This window comes from Rhinoraja longicauda, chromosome 29 (genome assembly GCF_053455715.1).
Source record: "Rhinoraja longicauda isolate Sanriku21f chromosome 29, sRhiLon1.1, whole genome shotgun sequence".
Lineage (NCBI taxonomy): Eukaryota > Metazoa > Chordata > Chondrichthyes > Rajiformes > Arhynchobatidae > Rhinoraja > Rhinoraja longicauda.
Genome location: NC_135981.1, coordinates 28397952 through 28424987, shown reverse-complemented (window position 1 = coordinate 28424987; position 27036 = coordinate 28397952). Strand labels below are relative to the sequence as shown.

At 47.5% G+C, this 27036-nt stretch overlaps 1 protein-coding gene across 1 annotated transcript in view; it reads right to left on the bottom strand.

Moving 5' to 3' along the window:
* The window catches only part of LOC144607519 (integrin alpha-8-like), a 139277-nt gene extending 114320 nt beyond the window's left edge, over nt 1-24957 (bottom strand). The window contains exons 1-2 of the mRNA XM_078424418.1: nt 24751-24957; nt 13291-13421 (exon numbers count right to left, since the gene is read on the bottom strand). Of these exons, the coding sequence (XP_078280544.1) occupies nt 13291-13421; nt 24751-24941 (322 nt within the window). The 5' untranslated portion in view covers nt 24942-24957. The remainder of the gene's footprint in view (nt 1-13290; nt 13422-24750) is intronic.
* Between the last annotated feature and the right edge of the window lie 2079 nt (nt 24958-27036).

The following is a 27036-nucleotide window of genomic DNA, read 5'->3' as shown; positions in this document are numbered from 1 at the left end:
CCTACCCTGACTCTATCCACCCCCACCCTGACCATGTATCCACCCCCACTCTATCCACCCCTACCCTGACCGTGTATCCACCCCCACTCTGACCCTATATCCACCCCCACCCTGACTATGTATCCACTCCTACCCTGACCATGTATCCACCCCCACCCTGACCGTGTATCCACCCCCACTCTGACCCTATATCCACCCCCACCCTGACCATGTATCCACCCTCACCCTGACCATGTATCCACCCCCATCCTGACCATGTATCCACCCCCACCCTGACCATGTATCCACCCCCACCCTGACTATGTATCCACCCCTACCCTGACTCTATCCACCCCCACCCTGACCATGTATCCACCCTCACCCTGACCATGTATCCACCCCCATCCTGACCATGTATCCACCCCCACCCTGACCCTATATCCACCCCCACCCTGACCATGTATCCACATTGACTATGTTTATCTCCACTCCCGTTTCCCACTTGTTCTCCAGCAGATGAAGAATCTTACTGTTCAATGAACTAAGAACTGACTCAAATAACTATTCTCAAATTACAAGTCAAAAACAATGAGGGTTGTGAGGCTATTTGGTAATGGAGGATGTCCCAACAAAACCAAATCCAGTCTTCAGCTGAGAATATCTGCAGAGTATTTGATGGATGAACTCTATGGGCCAGGCAACACCTGCGGAGGGCATGGACAGTTGGCATTTTGGGTCGGGACCGTTTGCATGGACCTTCCAGCATCTGTAGTCTCTCGCGTGTACAGAGTAGTTGATCATCTCCAGAAAACACCTCAACATTGAAGACTGGAGGCATTAGAGGGATCTCTAAGGTGCTCAGTGAAGCAGCAGATACTCTCCACAAAAGTAGAGGAGAGGAGGTTTCTCCTGGTCAGTTGATCCTCAACCAATACCACTGGAAACAGATTATATCTGCCATAAGGATGACATAAATGCCCAATACAGATACAACCAAGAAAAGTACAGTTTGTTGCAAATGTGTTATAAAGCGAGTAAATTCATATTATGTTGATGTTCCATAATGTTGATGTTCCATGATGTTCCCGACAGGAAGGAGGAATCCACGGGTGGCACGGTGGTGCAGCGGTAGAGTTGCTGCCTTACAGCGAATGCAGCGCCGGAGACTCAGGTTCGATCCTGACTACGGGCGTCGTCTGTACAGTGTTTGTACGTTCTCCCCGTGACCTGCGTGGGTTTTCTCCGAGATCTTCGGTTTCCTCCCACACTCCAAAGACGTGCAGGTATGTAGGTTAATTGGCTGGGCAAATGTTAAAAAAATTGTCCCTAGTGGGTGTAGGATAGTGTTAATGTGCGGGGATCGCTGGGCGGCACGGACTTGGTGGGCCGAAGGGCCTGTTTCCGCGCTGTAATTCTAAATCTAAATCTAAAATCCATTGTGCTCCCTTGGTCTTGTCTGGTCATGCAGGGAATATGGTTAATCTGAGACCTATCCACATCATTTTTAGACGTCACTTCAGACTTTAGAGACACAACATGGAAACAGGCCCTTCAGCCCTGGTCGGCACCAGCGATCACCCCGCACACTAGCACACTAGCACACTAGCACCCCGCACACTAGCACACTAGCACACTAGCACCCCGCACACTAGCACACTAGCACCCCACACACTAGCACACTAGCACACTAGCACCCAGCACACTAGCACACTAGCACCCCGCACACTAGCACACTAGCACACTAGCACCCCACACACTAGCACACTAGCACACTAGTACCCCGCACACTAGTACCCCGCACACTAGCACACTAGCACACTGGCACACTAGCACACTAGCACCCCGCACACTAGCACACTAGCACACTAGCACACTAACACACTAACACACTAGCACCCCACACACTAGCACACTAGCACACTAGCACACTAGCACTCTCCGACACACGAGGGACAACTTACAATTTTTACAGAAGCCAATTAACCTACAAACCCGCACGTCTTTGGAAGGAACCGGAGTATCCCGAGAAAACCCACATGCTCACAGGGAGAAGGTACAAACTCCATACGGACAGCACCTGTAGTCAGGATCGAACCCGGGTCTCTGGCGCTGTAGGCAGCAACTCTACAACTGCGCCACCGTGTGGCCTCAAAATATTCGGAGAATACCTCAAAATATTCCTTCACCATCCTCTTAGTTGGCACATGCAAGTGACCTAGGATGTGAAATCATTTGGCTGCAGTGAATAACTGCACAGCCCAGCACTGGAGTGAGTGTCACTAAGACACAACCTCCACCTTATTATTCACAAAATGCTGGAGTAACTCAGCAGGTCAGGCAGCATCTCGGGAGAGAAGGAATGGGCGACGTTTCGGGTCGAGACCCTTCTTCAGACTGATGTCAGGGGGGGCGGGACAAAGGAAGGATATAGGTGGAGACAGGAAGATAGAGGGAGATCTGGGAAGGGGGAGGGGAAGAGAGGGACAGAGGGACTATCTAAAGTTGGAGAAGTCGACGTTCATACCACTGGGCTGCAAACTGCCCAGGCGAAATATGAGGTGCTATTCCTCCAATTCCTCCAACCTCTACCTTATCTTGTTAGCTTCGTTCTTTCGTGCTCACAGACAGAAAAAGAGAAAAAAAACACTGCTGGGAATGTTAATTGCATTGCAAAAATTATTATTGGAACAATAAACTTTCTACTGTTCAGTTTCAGTTAAGTGTACAACATTATTAAAAATCGCCAAATTAAAATTAATATTTTCAGTGCACCATTTGCTCGGCATAAAAGTGGAGAAAGGATTTTACAATCTAATAACAACGTGTTTCATCCTCTTCGAGTCTTCTTCAGCTAACAGTTATATTCCAACAACATTTGTGCAGCATTAGACATGCCAGGCCAAGATGGTCACCAGTTCAATCCCCATTTAGGCCTGAATTAATTAGTTGTAATTCTACAAAGAGATCCCAGATTTACTCATTTAAAAGGCGGGATGAGGGGTGACAATACATTCCAATAGAAGGCAGGATAGTTTAGTTTAGTTTGGTTTAGTTCAGTTTAAAGATACAGAATGGAAACAGGCTTTTCGGCCCATCGAGTCCGCACTGACCAGGGATCCCCGTACACGAACACTATTCTACACTCACTAGGGACAATTTACATTTATACCAAGCCTATTAACCTACAAACTTGTACGTCTTTGGAATGTGGAAGGAAAAAGAAGATCTTGGAGAAACCCCACATGGGTCACGGGGAGAACGTACAAACTCCATCCACAGACAGGATCGAACCCTGGTCTCTGGCACTGTACGGCAGCATCTCTACCACTGTGTGGCCAAGTGTACCAAGATACCATGAAAACCTTTGTTTTACCTGCCATCCAGTCAAATCATACCATGGATAAGATCATATGCATGTGAGAGTGGAATAATTGAAGTAGGTAATAGCAGATCCTCTTTTGAAGTCTCATGTCTCTAAAAATATCAAGTCCTGTCTTGGCCTAAGGGAGACGTACATTTCTTATTTCCTCATTGTCCTGGTGCGGGTCAATGATGATCGGATCGGCCTGGCCCAGCGCGATGCTGCCGGTTCCTGTCACAGTCACTGCTGCTCCCTGTAGCCACTGCAGTCTACACTTGATGTGCTCGCCTGCCCGCCCGCCCGCCCGCCCGGCTGCTGCAGGACCTCCCGCGGCCGCCTCAACGTGCTCACTCACCCTCCCGCTCCAACACCACCTCCCACAACTACCCCTCCAATTCCATCGGCTGAAGTCACCATGCCCCACTTCCCTCTGCAATTACTTCTTGGTCCATAGACCTCAATCAGTGGAGAAAGGCAACAGAACATCCTCCATGATCATTCTTCAAACCCACGAGACTGTATTCTTCTGCTCTTTATGCTACTCCCTATGTAATCATAACTGTGTGCCCAAATTCTGCTTCAACTCTGTTTGCAAATTTGCAGATAACACCAGCATGCTGGGCTGCATCTCGAACAATGAACAATGATCAATGGAGTACAGGAAGGAGAGACAGAGCTTTTCATATTTCCATATTTCAGATACAGCACGGAAACAGGCCTTTTCAGCCCACCAAGTCCGCGCCGCCCAGCGATCCCCGCACACTAACACTATTAACACTATCCTACACACACTAGGGACAATTTTTACATTTACCCAGTCAATTAATGCATTTGGTGCCTGGTGTCAAGAAATAACCTCTCCCTGAATGACAACAAAACTAAGGTGCTGGTCTTCCATTCCAAGATGTGGGAGGAATTCACTTGCTGCCTTACAGCGCCAGAGATCCGGGTTCAACCTTGACTATGGGTGCTGTCTGCACGGAGTTTGCACGTTCAACGTGACTGTATGAGTTTTCTCCGAGATCTTCGGTTTCCTCCCACATTCCAAACACTTACAGGTTTGTAGGTTAATTGGCTTTGGTAAAAAAAATTGTAAATTGTCCCTAGTGTGTAGGATAGTGCTAGTGAGCGGGGATCGCTGGTCGGTGCGGACTTGGTGGGCCGAAGGGCCTGTTTCCGTGCTATATCTCTAAAACTAAAAACCAAAAATACTACATATCCTAGTCTGCATTAATGGTGCATATGTGGACATGGTCAAGTGGTTCAAGTTACTCGGTGTAAATATTACCAACAATTTCTCCTGATCCAACAACGTTGGTGTTACGGCCAAAAAATCTCACCTACTTCCTCAGCAGACAAGGCAATATGGCAAGTTTCCATTGACTCAGAACCATAGCGTCATATAGCACGGAAACAGGCCTTTAGTCTAAACCCCTTCAAGCTGACCCTGATGATTATCTGTTAGATGTGTAGCTTATTCTGTGCTGTCTGACTCTATGACTCTAAGCATCAGAGTCACAGAGAGGCTTATAGCCACTTATAGAGACACTCATAATGATTCATAGAGTCTTACAGTGTGGAAACAGGCCATTCAGCCCAACGCCCACACTGGCCAACATGTCCCATTTACACTGGTCCCACCTGCCTGCTTTTAGCCCATATCCCGCTAAACCTGTCCTTTCCATGTGCTGGCCTAAATGTTTCTTAAACATTGAGATTGAACCTGCCTCAACTACCTCCTCCAGCAGCTCGTTCCCTACATCCATCACCCTTTGTGTGATAAAGTTAGCCCTCAGATTCCAGATAAATCTTTCCCCCCTCACCTGAAGCCTATGGTTCACGATTCCCCTATTCTGCTCAATCGACTGTGTCATAGCGTTATGGAGTCACTCGATGGCACTGTGCCTGCTTTTCATCCATATCTGTTGGAATCTTTTCTATTTCTAGCATAGAAAGCACCCTATGGCAACTGCTCTGCTGAGGATGTATTCCTGATCTTCCAATCCACCTCATTGCAGCTCTTGCACTTTTTAAAAATCTGTGCTTTTTTATAGCTGTAACACTATTTTCTGCACACTTAACGTCAAAGATGATGCTCGAGTGTGGGGACATTTGCCAGCAGCTGAACAGAAGGTTATCAAATATGACAGTTTAAAACGAATAATGTTAAGAAAAACAACACAAACTGATGATGCGCTGAATAGTGCAAGGCCTGGATAGAGTGAATGCGGAGAGGATGTTTCCACTAGTGGGAGAGTCCAGAACCAGAGGCAATAGCCTCAGAATAAAAGGACGTTCCCTTAGAAAGATGAGGAGGAATTTCTTTAGTTGGAGGGTGATAAATCTGTAGAAATCGTTGTCAAAGATGGCTGTGGAGGCCAAGTCAATAGATATTTTTAAGGTGGAGATTGATAGATTCTTGGTACGGTACGGGTGCCAGGGAATATGGGGAGGAGGCAGGAGAATGGGGTTGAGAGGGAAAGGTAAATCAGCCATGATTGAATGGTGGAGTAGACTTGATGGGCCGAATGGCCTAATACTTCTCCTATAACCTATGAACGTATGAACTTGTGAAACTGGTGCTGTAGCCAACTGTCTGCCAGACCGCTTAAATTGATTAAAATTGTGTGATTGCCCTACCCCAGGAGAACTGCCGCTGTGCCCAGCAATGGAGACCCCTCCCCTCCATTCCCCTCCACCCCTCCCTCGTGCCCTGTTGCGTTCCTGCAATTACATTCCTGCTAAGTCACTAATGCTGACTCAGAACATAAATGACCTTGGTTCAGACAAGTCATAAGAGAAGTATAGGAAAGAAAACTGCAGATGTTGGTTTAAGTCAAAGGTAGACACAAAATGGTGGAGTAACTCAGCGGGTCAGGCAGCATCTCCGGAGAGAAGGAATGGGTGACGTTTCGGGTCGAGACCCTTCTTCAGACTGGTCTGGGGAGGGGGCGGGGCAAAGATAAGATGTAGTCAGAGACAGGAAGAATGGCGGCACGGTAGCGCAGCGGTAGAGTTGCTGCTTTACAGCGAATGCAGCGCCGGAGACTCAGGTTCGATCCTGACTACGGGTGCTGCACTGTAAGGAGTTTGTACGTTCTCCCCGTGACCTGCGTGGGTTTTCTCCGAGATCTTCGGTTTCCTCCCACACTCCAAAGACGTACAGGGTATGTAGGTTAATTGGCTGGGTAAATGTAAAAAATTGTCCCTAGTAGGTGTAGGATAGTGTTAATGCACGGGGATCGCTGGGCGGCACGGACTTGGAGGGCCGAAAAGGCCTGTTTCCGGCTGTATATATATGATATGATATGATATGAACTGGGAAGGGGGGGGGGATAGAGGGGAAGCAGAGACTACCTGAGGTCAATGTTCATACCGCTGGGGTGTAAGCTGCCCAAGCGAAATATGAGATGCTGTTCCTCCAATTTGCGCTGGGCCTCACTCTGACAATGGAGGAGGCACATGACAGAAAGGTCAGTGGGAGAATGGGAGGAGGAGTCACCGGGAGATTGGTTGAGTCGGACTGAGCGAAGGTGTTGAGCTATATGATCGCCGAGCCTGCGCTTGGTCTCGCTGATGTAGAGAAGTTGACATCTGGAACAGAACCATAGATGAGGTTGGAGGAGGTGCAGGTGAACCTGTTTGGGTCCTTGGATGGAGTCGAGGGGGAGGTAAAGGGACAGGTGTTGCATCTCCTGCGGTTGCAGGGGAAAGTACCTGGGGAGGGGGTGATTTGGGTGGGAAGGAACTAGTTGACAAGGAAGTTTTGGAGGGAACGGTCTCTGCGGAAAGTAGAAAGGGGTGGAGATGGGAAGATGTGGCCAGTAGTGGGATCCCGTTGGAGGTGGTGAAAATGTTGGAGGATTCTATGCTGTATGCGACGGATGATGGGGTGGAAGGTGAGGACAAGGGGGACTCTGTCCTTGTTACGAATGGGCGGAGGAGGAGCAACAGCGGAGCAGCGGGATATCGAGGAGACCCCAGTGAGAGCCTCATCTATAATGGAAGAGGGGAACCCCCGTTTCCTAAAGAATGAGGACATCTCCGATCCCCTGGTATGGAACACCTCATCCCGGGCACAGATGCAGCGTAGACGGAGGAATTGGGGTAGGGGATAGAGTTTTTACAGGAAACAGGGTGGGAAGAAGTGGACCAGGGAGTTGCGGAGGGAACGGTCTCTGCGGAACGCAGAAAGGGGTGGAGATTGGAAGATGTGGCCAGTGGAGGGATCCCGTTGGAGGTGGTGGAAATGGTGGAGGATAATTTGTTGTATACGATGGCTGATGGGGTGGAAGGTGAGGACAAGGGGGACTCTGTCCTTGTTACGAATGGGGGGAGGGGAGCAACAGCTCCCCCTCCCCCCATTCAATTCAATTTTCTGTCGAATTATTATATGGTGCAATGGTCCAAGAAGTAGATACAACACCAAGGACTCAAATCCCTTTAAGATCACAGAAACGTAACAGTGACAGCTTTTATCTGTAGATCGTGTGAACACGTGCATCACGCTGTCTTTGCCAAAATGGTAAGCAAATGCAGGAGGGGAAATGTGTAGGAAGGAACTGCAGGTGCTGGTTTACACCGAAGGTAGACACGAAATGCTGGAGTAACTCAACGGGACAGGCCGCATTTCTGGAGAGAAGGAATGGAAGGCAGCATATTTATTTATATGCAGTATATCTATGACATATACACACAATCATAATGATGCTGCACAGCAAAATAAACAAGATGCATAACTTCTTCAAAGTATGTTTTTTAGTAGTCCAATGTGATTCATTATGTTGTTGGCACAGAATAACAACCAGCATATACATCACAGGGTCTCCTGGAATAGAGTGGAGACAATGGCCATCTAGTTACCATTGGAGCTTCTGTTACTGTTGTGAACCTTTCAGCACAGTTTAAGCTGGCATTTTGGACAGAGGGGTTGATGAGCAGAATACTCACTGAGTACTGCAATAGCCCAATAACAAACTTGGCAAACACTTGCTCCAGACCCAGCTGCTGTCTGGATACCAGCCAGGAGGCATGCACAGGTTCGGACAGGTACTCAGGAATAACACACCTCTGTGTCACTGTGTTGAGCTGCTCGTTGCAGGCTGCGACCCACCTCTGCAGTTTGTACAGGAGCCACCTGTACTTCTCTCTCGCTGACTCACACCAAGCCACGCCAGATGCCACTAACCATACCTCTATATTCCCTTTATCCATTTACTATTCAATCAGAAGCTTCTTCACTCACAAAATGCTGGAGTAACTCAGCAGGTCAGGCAGCATCTCAGTAGAGAAGGAATGGGTGACGTTTCGGGTCGAGACCCTTCACTTCTCGAAGTAAAGCACTCCGAGACCCGAAACGTCACCCATTCCTTCTCTCCTGAGATGCTGCCTGACCGACTGAGTTACTCCAGCATTTTGTGAATCAATACCTTTGATTTGTACCAGCATATGCAGTTATTTTCTTATAGAAGCTCCTTCACAATCTGCTTCTAATGCCGAGGGCAAACAGTAAATCATCCCTCTCTCTGAGTACGGTTTCATGTGCGGTTATAACAAGCCCACAAAATAATACAAGCTCTCCCCAGTTGCCCAGCCTTTTTATTTATGAAGAATGAAGCACTCGATTAGACCAGCTGACTTGGGCTGTAAACACACCCTTATTCATCCCATTGTCAGCCAGTTTCAGGAACATTATGCACCATTTGAAGAATATCCTAATGATATTTGATATCACATTGAGTCCTTAGCAAAAACTCGTTGGGCAGTAGTAGAGTTGCTTCTTACAGCACCAGAGACCCGGGTGCAATTCTGACTAAGGGTGCTGTCTGTACGGAGCTTGTATCTTCTCCCCGTGACCACGTGGGTTTTCTCCAGGTGCTCCGGTTTCCTCCCACACTCCAAAGACGTACAGGTTTGTAGGTTAATTGGCTTTGGTAAAAATTGTAAACGGCCCCTAGTGTGCAGGATGGTGTTAGTGCGGCTTGATCGCTGGTCGGCGAGGCCCTCAGTGGGCCACAGGGCATGTTTCTCTAAAAATGCCAACTAAACTAGAACATAGGGAAGTGTTTCTTTTTGCAGTGAAGTGGTAAGATAGGTCCTCTATATATTATTATATTATTGCGCAGTCTTCATTCTTTTAGAAGTTTATCTGTAGTCTGTGCAAAATGTACCTATAATTTGTTTGTGTGTGTGTGTGTGTGTGTAGTGTGCCTGTGATGTTGCATAGAAACATAGAAAATAGGTGCAGGAAGAGGCCATTTGGCCCTTTGAGCCAGCACCGCCATTCATTGCGATCATGGCTGATCATCCACAATCAGTAACCCGTGCCTGCCTTCTCCCCATATCCCTTGATTCCACTAGCCCCTAGAGCTCTATCTAACTCTCTTAAATTCATCCAGTGATTTGGCCTCCACTGCCCTCTGTGGCAGAGAATTTCACAAATTCACAACTTTCTGGGTGAAAAAGTTCCTTCTCACCTCAGTTTTAAATGGCCTCCCCTTTATTCTAAGACTGTGGCCCCTGGTTCTGGACTCGCCCAACATTGGGAACATTTTTCCTGCATCTAGCTTGTCCAGTCCTTTTATTATTTTATATGTTTCTATAAGATCCCCTCTCATCCTTCTAAACTCCAGTGAATACAAGCCTAGTCTTTTCAATCTTTCCTCATATGACAGTCCCACCATCCCAGGGATCAATCTTTATTGATTCTGTACATCACCACATTCATGCAGACAGCAATAAACTTGTAGTTTAGTTTAGTTTAGAGTTACAGCGTGGAAACAGGCCCTTTCGGCCCACCGGGTCTGCGCCGACCAACGATCCCCTCACATTAACACACTATATCCTCTACCCACGAGGGGCAATTTTTACATTTACCTACATACCTGTACGTCTTTGGAGTGTGGGAGGAAACGAAGATCTCGGAGAAAACACACGCAGCTCATGGGGAGAACGTACAAACTCCTTACAGACGGCGCCCGTAGTCGGGATTGAACCCGGGTCTCCGGCATCGCATTCGATGTAAGGCAGCAACTCTACCGCTGTGCCACCGTGCCGCCCTTGTACTTGAACTGTCTGCCTCACTGACCCCACTATAACTCAGCGCTCAGAGTCCAAGGCAATTTTAAATGGATAGGAAGGAAAGTCTGAGGAAGGGTCTCAAACTGAAACGCCACCCATTCCTTCTCTCCAGAGATGCTGCCTGTCCCGCTGAGTTACTCCAGCTTTTTGAGTCTACCTTCATTTTAAATGGAAGTGTGGGGCATGACACGACAAGTTTAGCTTTAACACTGGCTCTGCATTTTGTATATTTTTCCATTCAAACCATGATTTACATCAATCAATACAGAAGCGTTCTACTCCCAACTGTTATTAAAGAGGTCAGGCAGCATCTCTGGGGAAAAAGGAATAAGTGACATTTCGGGTTGAGATTCTTCTTCAGACTGAGAGTCAGGGGAGAGGGAAACGAGAGATATGAAAAGGTACATAGATAAAATGAATGAAAGGTATGCAAAAGGACAAATCAAAGCCAGTCACGATTATCAAGGAAAGGTGGAGCCCACAATGGTCCATTGTTTGCTGTGGTGAAGGTGATAACGAGTGGATACAAACAGTGACCTCAGCAGGACGACAGTGAGACTAGTACGCCGACTAGGGTGGGGGAGGGGCGGAGAGAGAGCGGAGGCAAGGATTAGAGGGATTTAAGTAAATCATGGTGCTCCTGAACTTTACAAGCAATGGGCCTGAATTCCGGAAGTGGCTGCGCCTTGCGGCTCGGCTCACAGGCAGTCTGTCTGTCTTTTTCTTTCTTTGTGTATTGTTAGTGTTTAATGTATGTAATTACCTATTTTTAGCCATGTATATGTGGGGGGTGGTGGGGGAAACCTTTTGTTTTAAATCTCCTCCTCAACGGAGGTGCGAGCTTTATCGTGTCGTATCTCCGTTCGCACTATGGCCTAACAATAGACAATAGACAATAGGTGCAGCAGTAGGCCATTCAGCCCTTCGAGCCAGCACCGCCATTCAATGCGATCATGGCTGATCACTCTCAATCAGTACCCCGTTCCTGCCTTCTCCCCATACCCCCTCACTCCGCTATCCTTAAGAGCTCTATCCAGCTCTCTCTTGAAAGCATCCAACGAACTGGCCTCCACTGCCTTCTGAGGCAGAGAATTCCACACCTTCACCACTCTCTGACTGAAAAAGTTCTTCCTCATCTCCGTTCTAAATGGCCTACCCCTTATTCTTAAACTGTGGCCCCTTGTTCTGGACTCCCCCAACATTGGGAACATGTTTCCTGCCTCTAATGTGTTCAATCCCCTAATTATCTTATATGTTTCAATAAGATCCCCCCTCATCCTTCTAAATTCCAGTGTATACAAGCCTAATCGCTCCAGCCTTTCAACATACGACAGTCCCGCCATTCCGGGAATTAACCTAGTGAACCTACGCTGCACGCCCTCAATAGCAAGAATATCCTTCCTCAAATTTGGAGACCAAAACTGCACACAGTACTCCAGGTGCGGTCTCACCAGGGCCCGGTACAACTGTAGAAAGACCTCTTTGCTCCTATACTCAACTCCTCTTGTTATGAAGGCCAACATTCCATTGGCTTTCTTCACTGCCTGCTGTACCTGCATGCTTCCTTTCAGTGACTGATGCACTAGGACACCCAGATCTCGTTGAACCTAACTTGACACCATTCAGATAATAATCTGCCTTTCTATTCTTACTTCCAAAGTGAATAACCTCACACTTATCTACATTAAACTGCATCTGCCATGTATCCGCCCACTCACACAACCTGTCCAAGTCACCCTGCAGCCTTATTGCATCTTCCTCACAATTCACACTACCCCCCAGCTTAGTGTCATCTGCAAATTTGCTAATGGTACTTTTAATCCCTTCATCTAAGTCATTAATGTATATTGTAAATAGCTGGGGTCCCAGCACCGAACCTTGCGGCACCCCACTGGTCACAGCCTGCCATTCCGAAAGGGACCCATTTATCCCCACTCTTTGCTTTCTGTCTGTCAACCAATTTTCTATCCATGTCAGTACCCTACCCCCAATACCATGTGCTCTAATTTTGCCCACTAATCTCCTATGTGGGACCTTGTCGAAGGCTTTCTGAAAGTCGAGGTACACCACATCCACTGACTCTCCCCTGTCAATTTTCCTAGTTACATCCTCAAAAAATTCCAGTAGATTTGTCAAGCATGATTTCCCCTTCGTAAATCCATGCTGACTCGGAATGATCCTGTTACTGCTATCCAAATGCTCACCAACCGTGGAGTCGGCGGCCTCCAGCTGGGATCGACCTTGAAGGCTCCGGTCGCAGGGCCTGGACTCACCATCTCGGAGGCTTGGGCCGCGGGCCCTACAGACCGCAACATCGGGAGCTCGCAGGTCTCTGGCTGGCGACCGGCTTTCGGGAGCTCCAGCCGTAGCAGCTTCGACTGGCCCGAACCGTGAGGCTCGATCGACCCGTTCGCAGGACCTTCATCGCCCTGCGTGGCTCGGCCTGGGACCTTCCATCGCCCGGCGGGGGCTCAGGACCTTCATCGGCCTGCTCGGCTCGGCTCGGCTCGGCCTGGGACCTTCCATCGCCCGGCGGGGGCTTCGGGAGTCGGGACCCTCGATCGCCTCGAGGCAGCAGTTTGACTGCCTGACCGCGGGACAGGAAGGGAGGAGGAGATAAGACTTTTCTTGCCTTCCATCACAGTGAGGGTGTGCCTGGAGGAATCACTGTGATGGTTGTCTGTGTTAAACTTGTGTGGTTGTGTGTCTTGTGATCTTTGTTGTTTGTGACTGCGTGGTAACGACAATTTCGTTCAAATTTATTTTTGAATGACAATTAAAGCAATTTGATTTTAAATATTGTAACATAAGTGGTCAGAGCCTCCAGCCTTCCTGAGTTCACTGAGTTACCTGTTGAACTGATATCTTACCTTTGGTATCAAATGGTATTAAACTGCACAGACTTCCATTAGCCGACCAAGGACAGAGAAACACTGCTCCTCCTTCATTTATATTTTCTTGGGTTGTGTTTGCCTTTGGAGCTCCAATGAGGATACCTGGACTGAAAACAGGCAAGACAATATTTTAAAAGCGTTTATCCAACATGCTTCCTTTCACTTTTTCTCTGGTTGTTAATCACCCTGAATTAGTTTTGACTTCACTAATGTGAAGACCTTTCGATTTCTTTCCTTCAATAATGACACCATTTAAGCAAATCATGAATCTTAAGGAGAGGGTAAGTAAATACTTTCCGGTGCTGACTGCATACACATAGGTTTACTTGACCAAGTTAGCTTTGTGTCAGAAGGAACTGCAGGTGCTGGTTTAAACCGAAGACAGACACAAAATGCTGGAGTAACTCAACGGGACAGGCAGCATCTCTGGGGAGAAGGAATGGGTGATGTTTTGGGTCGAATCTGAAGGGTCTCGACCCGAAACGTCACCCATTCCTTCTCTCCGGAGATGCTGCCTGTCCCGCTGAGTTAATTTAGCATTTTGTGTCTATCTTCCAGTTAGCTTCAGTGTGATTCAAAGACATGACACTTGGTGATGGTCTGCCACTCTGATGCATGGACCAGGCAGCTCCGCACAGTTCTCTGGCTGTGTTGGCGGCTGAATGGAGCTTGCGACCACTACCGCGATGTTTAAGAAATATTTGGGCAGGACAGGTTTAGCGGGATATGGGCCAAATGCAGGTAGGAGGGACTAGTATAGGATGTTGGTTGGTACGGGCGTTGGGCCGAAGGGCCTGTTTCCATTCTGTATGACTCAATGACCTGCCTCGGTCCTGCAGTTTGCACCTGCTCCCTGTGGCCATGTGGGTTTCCTCCACATGCTCCAGTTCGCTCCCACATCTCAAAGACATAGAACATAGAACAGCACAGCACAGCAACAGGCCCTTCAGCACATAATGTCTGTGCCAAGCCTGTTGCCGTGACCACCTCTTGGCATCGCCTGGAATCGGGGTGGACAACGCCATCATCTACCTCCTACACAGAGCTCTCTCACACCAGGAGAAGCCTGGTAGCACTGTGAGAATCATGTTGCTTGATTTCTCCCGTGCGTTCAACACCATCCAGCCTGTGCTTCTGAGGGACAAGCTGGAGCACACGGGAGTGGATCACCACCTCACCAACCGCCCACAGTACGTGAGGACAAGGAGTTGCATTTCAGACATGGTGGTCTGCAGCACAGGGGCTCCGCAGGGAACAGTTGTGGCTCCTTTCCTGGTCACCCTGTACACTGTGGACTCCATGCACAGCTCAGACAACTGCTATCTGCAAACGTTCTCTGACCACTCTGCCATCGTCGGCCTCATCACAGACGACGATGACAGGGAGTACAGAGAATTAACCCAGGACTTTGTGGACTGGTGCCAGCGGAACCGCCTCCAGATCAACGCAGGGAAAACCAGGGAGATGGTGGTGGACTTCCGCAGGCACAGCCACGCCCCCCCCCCCCCCGACACCGGTGAACATCCAGGGAATGGACATTGAGAGAATGGACTCTTATAGGTACCTGGGTGTTTACCTGAACAATAAACTGGACTGGACTGATAATAGTAATGCATTGTGTAAGAAAGGCCAGAGCAGACTGTACCTGCTGAGGAGGCTCAGGTCCTTTGGAGTGCAGGGGGCTCCTGAGGACCTTCTTCAACACTGTGGTGGCATCGGCCATTTTCTATGGAGTGGTCTGCTGGAGCAGCAGCATCTCAACTGCTGACAGGAAGAGACTCGACAAGCTGGTCAGGAAGGCCAGCTCTGTCCTGGGTTGCCCCCTCGACTCAGTGCAGGCGGTGGGAGAGAGGAGGATGATGGCAAAGCTAACATCGCTGCTGGACAACGACTCCCACCCCATGCTGGACACTGTCACTGCACTGAGTAGCTCCTTCAGTGACAGACTCCTTCACCCCAAGTGTGTGAGGGAGAGATTATAGGAGGTCCTTCCTTCCTGCTGCTGTCAGACTGCACAACCAGCACTGCTCCCAGCACACCAGTAAATAAAGACAATCACCGTCATTTTATTTTTTAATGAATGCTTATTTATTTTTGCTATCCACTTTGCTGCTGTAACCCTGCAAATTTCCCCGTTGTGGGACGAATAAAGGATTATTATTATTATTATCGTCCTGCACATGATCCCTATCCCTCCATTCACTGCAGGTTCACATGCCAATCCAAGAGTCTCTTCAATGCCACTATCGTATCTGCCTCCACCACCAAACCTGGCAGCGAGTTCCAGGCACCCACCACCCTCTGTGTGAAAATGGTGCCGAGCATCTCCTGTAGACGTTCACTGGGCTCTGCAAATTGTTCCTAGTGTGTAAAGAGTGGATGTAAAAGTGGGATAAACATAGAACTAATGTGAACGGGTAATCAATGGTCAGTGTGGGTTGAAGGTCCTGTTTCCATGGTGTATCTTTCAATCTATCAATTCAATTGATCAGTCTCTGACCATGACCATTCAACGAGCAGAGGGAGGGTTTGGGATGGTGTTGAACACTGAGACCATGCATCAGAAGCATATAAATAGCAAAAGGGGCAGTCACCCTTGTCTACACCTGTCAGCTGGTTGCACAGGTAGCAGAGTCCGCTCCATCATTAACCAGCTCAACACCCACACCACCGGAGAGGAAGTAAAGCATCCTCATTAAAACCGCATTTCCCAAGAAGAAGGTTTAGAAAGAATGAACTGTAGATGCCGGTTTACGAAAAAAGACACAAAGTGCTGGAGTAACTCTGCGGATCAGGCAGCATCTCAGGAGAACATGGATAGGTGACGTTTCGGGTTGGGACCCTTCTTCAGACTGATTGTAGGGATGGTGAGATGAGTGGAGGAAGAAAGCTAAAAGAGAGAAGGGGCAGGATAAAGCCTGGCAAGTAATAGGTGGGTACAGGTGAGAAGGTGTGTGACAAAAGGATCAAACAGTTGTGAACTGTGAAGCTAGATGAAGGAATGTAGGTGGAAGCGAAAGAGGGAGGGGAGAAATAGGTGCGAGTCCAGGTGGGGCACATGAGAGGGGGGTGTGTAGGATGGGGGGAATGTGGTGGTAGAAGGGAGAGTGAGAGAGTTTTGTAGTTATCTACAATTAGAGAATTCAATGTACTTACTGTTGTGTTGCAAGCTACCAAATTAAAATAAGAGGTGCTGTTCTTCCAGTGTGCATGTGGCCTCACTCTGGCAATGGAGGAGGCTCAGGGCAGAAAGGTTGGTATGGGAATGGGAAGGGGAGAATGGTCAATAACCGGGAGATCATATCATATCATATAAACATAGCACAAAAAGTAAGGACATTTGTGTTTGGTAGATTATTTCTTTGTTGTAACAATGCTTCTTGGCAATAAATCTTATACCGTTGGAAAGCCTGTTTATTTCCCTTTTAAATGGTGCCACATTTGTGAGGAACATGCATTTGTGGGATGAGCAGCAGAGCTGAGTATATTGGTTGCGCCCATGAAAAATTTGCCAAATCTTCTCTGCCAATGCCAAACAGCTTATTCTGCCATTGACTCTTGTTCGGTGTTGTTTGGTGGATTGGATGATTGGTCTGAAGAAACAAGACATATTGGCAATTTAACAATTTATTCATTTAATGAACAGGAGCCACAGTAGCGTGTGGAAGAACCATACACAGCCATAACAGCCTGGCACCTCCTCCTCATGCTGGTCACCAGCCTGGTCACACACTGTTGTGGGATGGCATCCCATTCTTCTCAGCACCTGGGGGTACCAGAAGCTCAAAACAAGAGTCAATAGCAACAGCAGAATAAGCTGTTTGGCATTGGCAGAGATTTGGCAAATTTTTCATGGGCGCAACCCATATACTCAGCTCTGCTGCTCATCCCACAAATGCATGTTCCTTACAAATGTGGCACCATTTAAAAGGGAAATAAACAGGCTTTCCAACAGTATAAGATTTATTGCCAAGAAGCATTGTTACAACAAAGATATAATCTACCAAACACAAATTTCCTTACCTTTTGTGCTATGTTTAAATACAGCGCGGAAACAGGCCTTTTCGGCCCACCAAGTCCGTGCCGCCCAGCGATCCCCATACATTAACACTATCCTACACCCACTAGGGACAATTTTTACATTTTACCAAGCCAATTAACCTACAAACCTGTACGTCTTTGGAGTGTGGGAGGAAACCGAAGATCTCGGAGAAAACCCACGCAGGTCACGGGGAGAACATACAAACTCCTTACAGTGCAGCACCCGTAGTCAGGATCGAACCTGAGTCTCCGGCGCTGCATTCGCTGTAAAGCAGCAACTCTACCGCTGCGCTACCGTGCCTTCCTATTCTTACCACCAAAGTGGATAACCTCACACTTATCCACATTAAACTGCATCTGCCATGCATCCGCCCACTCACACAACCTGTCCAAGTCACCCTGCAACCTCATAGCATCTTCCTCACAGTTCACACTGCCACCTAGCTTTGTATCATCGGCAAATTTGCTAATGGTACTTTTAATCCCTTCATCCAAGTCATTGATGTATATTGTAAATAGCTGCGGTCCTAACACCGAGCCTTGCGGTACCCCACTAGCCACTGCCTGCCATTCTGAAAGGGACCCATTTATCCCCACTCTTTGCTTTCTGTCTGTCAACCAACTTTCTATCCATGTCAGTACCCTACCTCCAATACCATGTGCTCTAATTTTGCCCACTAATCTCCTATGTGGGACCTTGTCGAAGGCTTTCTGAAAGTCGAGGTACACCACATCCACCGGCTCTCCCCTGTCAATTTTCCTAGTTACATCCTCAAAAAATTCCAGTAGATTAGTCAAGCACGATTTCCCCTTCGTAAATCCATGCTGACTCGGAATGATCCCGTTACTGCTATCCAAATGCTCCACAATTTCGTTTTTTATAATTGACTCCAGCATCTTCCCCACCACTGATGTCAGACTAACTGGTCTATAATTTCCCGTTTTCTCTCTCCCTCCTTTCTTGAAAAGTGGGATAACATTAGCTACCCTCCAATCCACAGGAACTGACCCGGAATCTATAGAACATTGGAAAATAATTACTAATGCGTCCACAATTTCTAGAGCCACCTCCTTAAGCACCCTGGGATGCAGACCATCAGGCCCTGGGGATTTATCAGCCTTGAGTCCCATCAGTCTACCCAAAACTTTTTCCTGCCTAATGTGGATTTCCTCCAGTTCCTCTGTCACCCTAGGATCTCCGGCCCCTAAAACATCTGGGAGATTGTTTGTATCCTCCTTAGTGAAGACAGATCCAAAGTACCGGTTCAACTCTTCTGCCATTTCCTTGTTCCCCATAATAAATTCCCCCGCTTCTGTCTTCAAGGGACCCACATTTGCCTTGACTATTTTTTTCCTCTTCACATACCTAAAAAAGCTTTTACTATCCTCCTTTATATTATTGGCTAGTTTACCCTCGTACCTCATCTTTTCTCCCCGTATTGCCTTTTTAGTTATCTTCTGTTGCTCTTTAAAAGAGTCCCAATCCTCTGGCTTCCCACTCTTCTTTGCTATGTTATACTTCTTCCCTTTTATTTTTATGCTGTCCTTGACTTCCCTTGTCAGCCACGGGTGCCTCTTATCCCCCTTAGAATCTTTCCTCCTCTTTGGGATAAATTGATCCTGCAACTTCTGCATTATTCCCAGGAATACCTGCCATTGCTGTTCCACAGTCTTCCCTGCTAGGGCCTCCTTCTAGTCAATTTTGGCCAACTCCTGCCTCATGCCTCTGTAATCCCCTTTGCTATACTGTAATACTGACACCTCCGATTTTCCCTTCTCCCTCTCCATTTGTAGAGTAAAACTTATCATATTGTGGTCACTGCCTCCTAATGGCTCATTTACCTCGAGTCCCCTTATCAGGTCAGGTTCATTACATAACACTAAATCCAGAATTGCCTTCTCCCTGGTAGGCTCCAGTACAAGCTGTTCTAAGAATCGATCTCGGAGGCACTCCACAAACTCTCTTTCCTGGGGTCCATTACCAACCTGATTTTCCCAGTCTACCTGCATGTTGAAATCTCCCATAACAGTATAACAGGTATAACAGAGCTTTATTTGTCGTTCGGTACCGAAGTACCGAACGAAACTACATAGCAGTCATAGAAAAAAAAAAGAACACAAGACACATGACCCCAACACAAACGTCCATCACAGTGACTCCAAACACCCCCTCACTGTGATGGAGGCAACAAAACTTCCCCTCTCTTCCCCACGCCCACGGACAGACAGCTCGTCCCCGACCGACCCGCACAGTCCCCGCACCGGGCGCTGAAACGTCTCGTGGCCGAACCGGGCGATGAAAGGCCTGCGCAGCTAAGTCCCGCAGCCGAGCCGCACCAGCGGTGAAAAGTCCCGCAGCCGAGCCGCACCGGGCGGTGTTAAGTCCCGCAGCCGAGCCGCACCAGCGGTGAAAAGTCCCGCAGCCGAGCCGCACCGGGCGGTGTTAAGTCCCGCAGCCGAGTTGCACCGGGCGGTGTTAAGCCCCGCAGCCGAGCTGCACCGGGCGGTGTTAAGCCCCGCAGCCGAGCTGCACCGGGCGATGTAAAGTCCCGCAGCCGAGTTGCACCGGGCGGTGTTAAGCCCCGCAGCCGAGCTGCACCGGGCGATGTAAGTCCAGCGGCCAAGCCGTACCGGGATGTAAAGTCCAGCGGCCAAGCCGCACCGGGATGTAAAGTCCAGCGGCCAAGCCGCACCGGGATGTAAAGTCCAGCGGCCGAGCCGCACCGGGGGATGTTAGGCCCCGCAGCCGAGCCGCACCCCGCGCCGTGAGGAAGAGAAAAGTTCCCCACACCCACCCACCCACACCCACACCCACCCCCCCCCACCCACACCCACCCCCCCCCCCACCCACACCCACACCCACCCCCCACACACCACCACCCCCTCCCACACATACACAACCAAAAAAATATATATCAAAATCATCCCAACACCGACACTCAAAAAAAAAAAAAAAAAGACGGACAGACCATAGCATTACATTTGTGACATGCCAATTTTAGCTCCTGATTCAACTTGCACCCTATGTCGAGGCTACTGTTTGGGGGCCTGTTGATTACTCCCATTAGGGTCTTTTTACCCTTACAATTCCTCATCTCTATCCATACTGATTCTACATCTCCTGATTCTATGTCACTCCTTGCAAGGGAGTGAATATCATTCCTTACCAACAGAGCTACCCCGCCCCCTCTCCCCACCTGCCTGTTTTTTTTGTACTTTGTGTACCCCTGAATATTCAGCTCCCAGCCCTGGTCCTCTTGTAGCCATGTCTCAGTGATTCCCACAACATCATACTTGCCAATGTCTAACTGAGCCTCAAGCTCATCCATTTTATTTCTTATACTTCGCGCATTTAAATACAACACTTTAACTTCGGTATTTACCTCCCCTCTCACACCGGTCACAATTGGCCCTGACCTTACTCTCATATCCCTTCTAGAACTTCCCTTCCCATTCATACGCGAGTCCTTTACAGTTTCTCCTGTATTCGCTTCCCCTTTAACTCCATCTCCATATTACCAATTTGTCAACCCCTCCCCCCCACTACTTAATTTAAAGCCACGCTTGTAGCACTAGCAAACCTGCCTGCCAGAATGTTGGTCCCCCTGCTGTTAAGGTGTAACCCGTCCCTTTTGTACAGGCATTTGGTACATGGACAGGATAGATATAGAGAGATATGGACCAAACGGGGGAGACTAGTGTTGAAGGGACATCTTGGTCAGCATGGGAACATTGTGCCAAGTGTCTGTGACCATGATGTTGGCCTCTATGACTGTGGCAGGAGCTTGCTGTACGATGACAGGTCCCAGTTGTTGCAGGTTTCATGACCTCTAATGACCTTGGTTAAAGTCAGCAAAGATATCAACCAATTCCGTCAATAGAAACCGCGCAACTTGTTGGAACATCCATCGCCGTCCATCAACGTCACTGGCTAATGTCAACTATGCATTGTCCATAAAGACACACTCACGCTCCCACATGCTCCTGTACCTGTACCCAATGCTCCCACACACACGCGCACACACACACACGTGCCTCCTCTCCCCCGTACACGTCATGCAATTACCATCAGGGCAAAGGGACCAAGCTAATACTGTTACATTTTTTTTCAACTTCGGACTTGAAGGGCACAAGATGACCGTGGCCCATGGTGACTCTTGTGTATTGACCCAGTGGGTCTACTCTTTTACACTGTCCACTTAGTATGGTTTAACACAACTTTGCTTGGATACGTGGGTATTAGCTACAGGGAGAGGATGGACCCCAGACTCGGAATGTTTTCTCTGGAACGCCAGAGGCTGCGGGAAGTCCTGGAGAAAAAGCACGCAGTCACAGGGAGAACGTGCAAACTCCACACAGACAGCAACTGAGGTTAGGATCGAACTCGGGTCTCTGGCACTGTGAGGCAATGGCTACACCTGACATATGACTCTATGAAATTATTGGGTAGCATAACACTCCCACACCTAGGAAACTGCTTGATATGAAATTCCTGTGCTAGAAATAACTTATTAATTTACTCTGTTTTCAGCTGGTGTAGAAACATAGAAACATAGAAACATAGAAACATAGAAAATAGGTGCAGGAGTAGGCCATTCGGCCCTTCGAGCCTGCACCGCCATTCAATATGATCATGGCTGATCATCCAGCTCAGTAGCCTGTACCTGCCTTCTCTCCATACCCCCTGATCCCTTTAGCAAAAAGGGCCACATCTAACTCCCTCTTAAATATAGCCAATGAACTGGCCTCAACTACCTTCTGTGGCAGAGAATTCCACAGACTCACAACTCTCTGTGTGAAGAAATGTTTTCTCATCTCGGTCCTAAAAGACTTCCCCCTTATCCTTAAGCTGTGACCCCTGGTTCTGAACTTCCCCAACATCGGGAACAATCTTCCCGCATCTAGCCTCTCCAACCCCTTAAGAATTTTATATGTTTCTATAAGATCCCCCCTCAGTCTTCTAAATTCCAGCGAGTACAAGCCCAGTCTATCCAGTCTTTCCTCATATGCAAGTCCCGCCATCCCAGGGATTAATCTGGTGAACCTTCTCTGTACTCCCTCTAAGGCAAGAACGTCTTTCCTCAGGTTAGGAGACCAAAACTGCACACAATACTCCAGGTGCGGTCTCACCAAGGCCCTGTACAACTGCAGCAGAACCTCCCTGCTCCTAAACTCAAATCCTCTTGCTATGAATGCCAACATACCATTCGCTTTCTTCACTGCCTGCTGCACCTGCATGCTTGCTTTCAATGACTGGTGCACCATGACACCCAGGTCACGTTGCATCTCCCCTTCTCCCAATCGGTCACCATTCAGGTAATACTCTGCTTTCCTGTTCTTGCCGCCAAAGTGGATAACCTCACATTTATCCACATTATATTGCATCTGCCATGCATTTGCCCACTCGCCTAATCTATCCAAGTCACTCTGCAGCCTCCTAGCATCCTCCTCGCAGCTAACACTGCCACCCAGCTTCGTGTCATCCGCAAACTTAGAGATATTGCATTCAATTCCCTCGTCCAAATCATTAATATACACTGTAAATAACTGGGGTCCCAGCACTGAGCCTTGCGGTACCCCACTAGTCACTGCCTGCCATTCCGAAAAGGACCCGTTTATTCCTACACTTTGCTTCCTGTCCGCCAACCAATTTTCTATCCACCTCAAAACTGAACCCTCAATACCGTGTGCTTTAAGTTTGTACACCAATCTCCTATGTGGGACCTTGTCGAAGGCCTTCTGAAAGTCCAGATATAACACATCGACTGGTTCTCCCTTATCCACTCTACTAGTTACATCCTCGAAAAATTCTATAAGATTCGTCAGACATGATTTGCCTTTGGTAAATCCATGCTGACTTTGTCCGATGATTTCACCACTTTCCAAATGTGATGCTATCACATCTTTAATAACTGACTCTAGCATTTTCCCCACTACCGATGTTAGGCTAACTGGTCTATAATTCCCCGTTTTCTCTCTCCCTCCCTTTTTAAAAAGTGGGGTTACATTAGCTACCCTCCAGTCCTCAGGAACTACTCCAGAATCTAAAGAGTTTTGAAAAATTATCACTAATGCATCCACTATTTCTGAGGCTACTTCCTTAAGCACTCTGGGATGCAGCCTATCTGGCCCTGGGGATTTATCTGCCTTTAATCCATTTAATTTACCTAACACCACTTCCCGACTAACCTGGATTTCCCTCAGTTCCTCCATCTCATTAGACCCCTGGTCCCCCGCTATTTCCGGCAGACGGTTTATGTCTTCCTTAGTGAAGACAGAACCAAAGTATTTCTTCAATTGGTCTGCCATCTCCTTGTTCCCTATGATCAATTCACCTGTTTCCGACTGCAAGGGACCTACATTTGCCTTAACTAATCTTTTTCTCTTGACATATCTATAAAAGCTTTTGCCGTCTGTTTTTATGTTCCTTGCCAGTTTTCCCTCATAGTCTGTTTTCCCTTTCCTAATTAAGCCCTTTGTCCTCCTCTGCTGGACTCTGAATTTCTCCCAGTCCTCTGGTATGCTACTTTTTCTGGCTAATCTGTATGCTTCATCTTTTGTTTTAATACTATCCTTGATTTCCCTTGTTAGCCACGGATGCACTACCTTTCCTGGTTTGTTCTTTTGCCAAACTGGGATGAACACTTGTTGTAGTTCATCCATGCGACCTTTAAATGCCTTCCATTGCATGTCCACCGTCAACCCTTTCAGCATCAATCGCCAGTCTATCTTGGACAATTCACGCCTCATACCCTCAAAGTTACCTTTCTTTAAGTTCAGAACACTTGTTTCTGTATCGACTTTGTCACTCTCCATCCTAATGAAGAACTCTACCATATTATGATCACTCTTGCCCAAGGGGCCTCGCACAACAAGACTGCTAACTAACCCTTCCTCATTACGCAGTGTGTCCTGCATGAGAATGATAAGTCCACAGTTTTGTTATTACACCATTAATTAAGGAACTAGCACTAAAAATTGGGTAACGTATATATTTTAACCTCGTGTGAGATTCACTGTGGGAGGCAGCACAACACACGGTGGTGCAGCGGTAGAGTTGCTGCCTTGCAGCGCCGGAGACCCGGGTTCCATCCCGACTACGGGTGCTGCCTGTCCGGAGTTTGTCCATTTGCCCCCGTGACCTGTGTGGGTTTTCTCTGGGTGCTCTGGTTTCCTTCCACACTCCAAAGACATACGGGTTTGTAGACTGATTGGCTTTGGTATAATTGTACATTGTCCCGAGGGTCAAATAAACCCCAGACATCATGCTGTCAACTCCTGTGCTGCTGGAAGTGAAGCAGATGCAAACCCATGCTTGGCTAGCGATCACTGAATTCCTGAACAATGCACACATTTCTCACTCCCAACGTTTGAATACAGAAACAAGATATTTACCTGCCAGCCTCAGGCATGTAGAACTCAACAGAATATCCAAAGTAACTCCCTTCAGGTCCTGAGTAAACGGCTGGATTTTCAGCATCAATATTGAATGCACGAAGTTGCAATAGTAGACAGGAAAATAACAGCAGAGTTCCCATCAAAGGCCAAAGGCGAGGGCCCAACATTGGTGTGGGACTAGGGTGCATGTTGCCAGGCCTTTGTGTGCTCCAAACAGCAGCCGCGATCTACGGAGAAAATTAGTATTTTGTGTGTTCGAGTTGAAACATCAGGCCACTTCCTCAAACAGGAAAGGAAATTCTATTTGTAGCTGGTATTACGATGGTTAGCAATATCTCTGTGATAACTTGGTCAGTACATGTGGTGACTTGACATTGCAGACAAAAGTAGTTTGGCATTGGTCGGATGATTGTATATGCAACCCCTCACTTGCTGCCTGCGGCATTTCAGATTCCTGCCAGTAAAAGATCATTTTCAGCCCTTTACCTCCCTGCTTTCTTAAGGAAGCCATTTCAATTAATCTCACTTCCATTCTCGTAGTGTATATAATGGTAACTGTAACTTTAGGAACTGAATACTATAATGGTATGATTTGTGTCATGAGATATATTCTATATCTTATCAGTCTCGTCAATGTGTGTGAGTATGGGCAGTGTACTTTTGTAAAATATAGAAGACCCACACTGGCAACAGCGTGCACTGAAAACCTGTGCTTGTTTCTATCTACATGCTGAAGCAGTAACATCTTACAATTGCGACAAGGATCGGATAGAGTTTGTGAACTCAACCTTTAAATACAGTGCAGGACTATTTTGCAATATGCAGTATTGTTTAACATTTTAAACAACAAATACGAAGCTGTGTCGCAGTTGTTTGCAAACTGGGCACGAATAGGCAGCAGATCCTTCTATGCAAGGGACTGTAGTTTAAAACAGCAGCTGTACAAGTCATCTAGAGTTTGTCAGGCTATCTTTGCGTTGTGTCTACGGGGAAAGATGGCGTCCTTGGGATACATAAGCCGGCCAGGGACTTTCGACAAGAACTGTGAAACCTTTACTGTGAGCCAATGGAAATGTTTTTTATTGCGAATGACATTATTGAAGCTGAAGAAACAGAGGATGATGATCAAGTGCAGGTAAGAGCACAAAACAAGGCCATCCAGGAACGATAGAAAGCCATTCTATAAACTGGCATTGGTCCTGAAGTTTACGAAACTCTCATCAACATCCTCGCCCCAGAGAAAGCGAGGAATGTTTCATTTGAGACTGTTCGTTCAAAGCTTGATGCTCACTTCAACCCTCAGCCCATAGATATTGCAGAAAGTTACAAATGTCACACAAGAAACAAGAAGTCTGGTGAAACTGTGGGTGAGTTCATTATCACTTGTCTCCACAATAATTTAGTGGCATTTCTGGATCGAGCTTTGCGTGATAGTTTGTATGTGGGATGCTGGATGAGCGAATCCAATCAAAATTACTGAACACACCAGCCCTGACCTTTGATTTGACGTGCAAAACTGCTTTGGCCATGGAGATGGCATGTCAAAGTGCACAAGAGTTTCGGCCACATGCTGGCACCGTCAACAGTCAAAAGGCAGTTCCAAAACACAAGCGCGACAAGACAGGGCAAAGGCCTTCACAGCAAAGTTCTGGGGAAAGTGCATATCTGTGCTATCAATGCAATGGGCAACACAAAGCAAATAAGTGCCAGTTCAAGGACTCTATGTGCTACACCTGCCAAATGAAAGGCCATATTACATCAGCATACAGCGCACCATCACAGGACAAAGCAAAACAAAATGCTCAACAAAACCAAACACGTGGGATTCACAACCTCGAGGAACAGTCAGAGAGTGATGAACGTGGACTGTACAACATCTATACTATGAACGGTGGGTCAGAGAGTGATGAACATGGACTGCACGACATCTATACTACGAACGGTGGGCCTGGAAAGAAAGACTTTCAGACAAGGGTCAAGGTGACCATTCAATACATTACTACGTGTATTGATACCGCTGCTGATAGCTCAATTATAAGCAAAGACACCTATGAATCCAAGTTTCACAATATGCCAATCACAGAAACAAACGTTCAGCTGAAAATGTACTCTGGAGAAGTAATGGAGGTGTGTTGAGAGATAGTTAGTGATGGACAACACAAAGGCAAGACTTTGAACTGGCCAATAGTTGTCGTGTGTTATGTCAATAGACCAACGTTGATGGGAAAAAATAGTCTCCGCTTACTGAAACTGGACTGGAAATCTGTATTCCAAGTCAAAGCG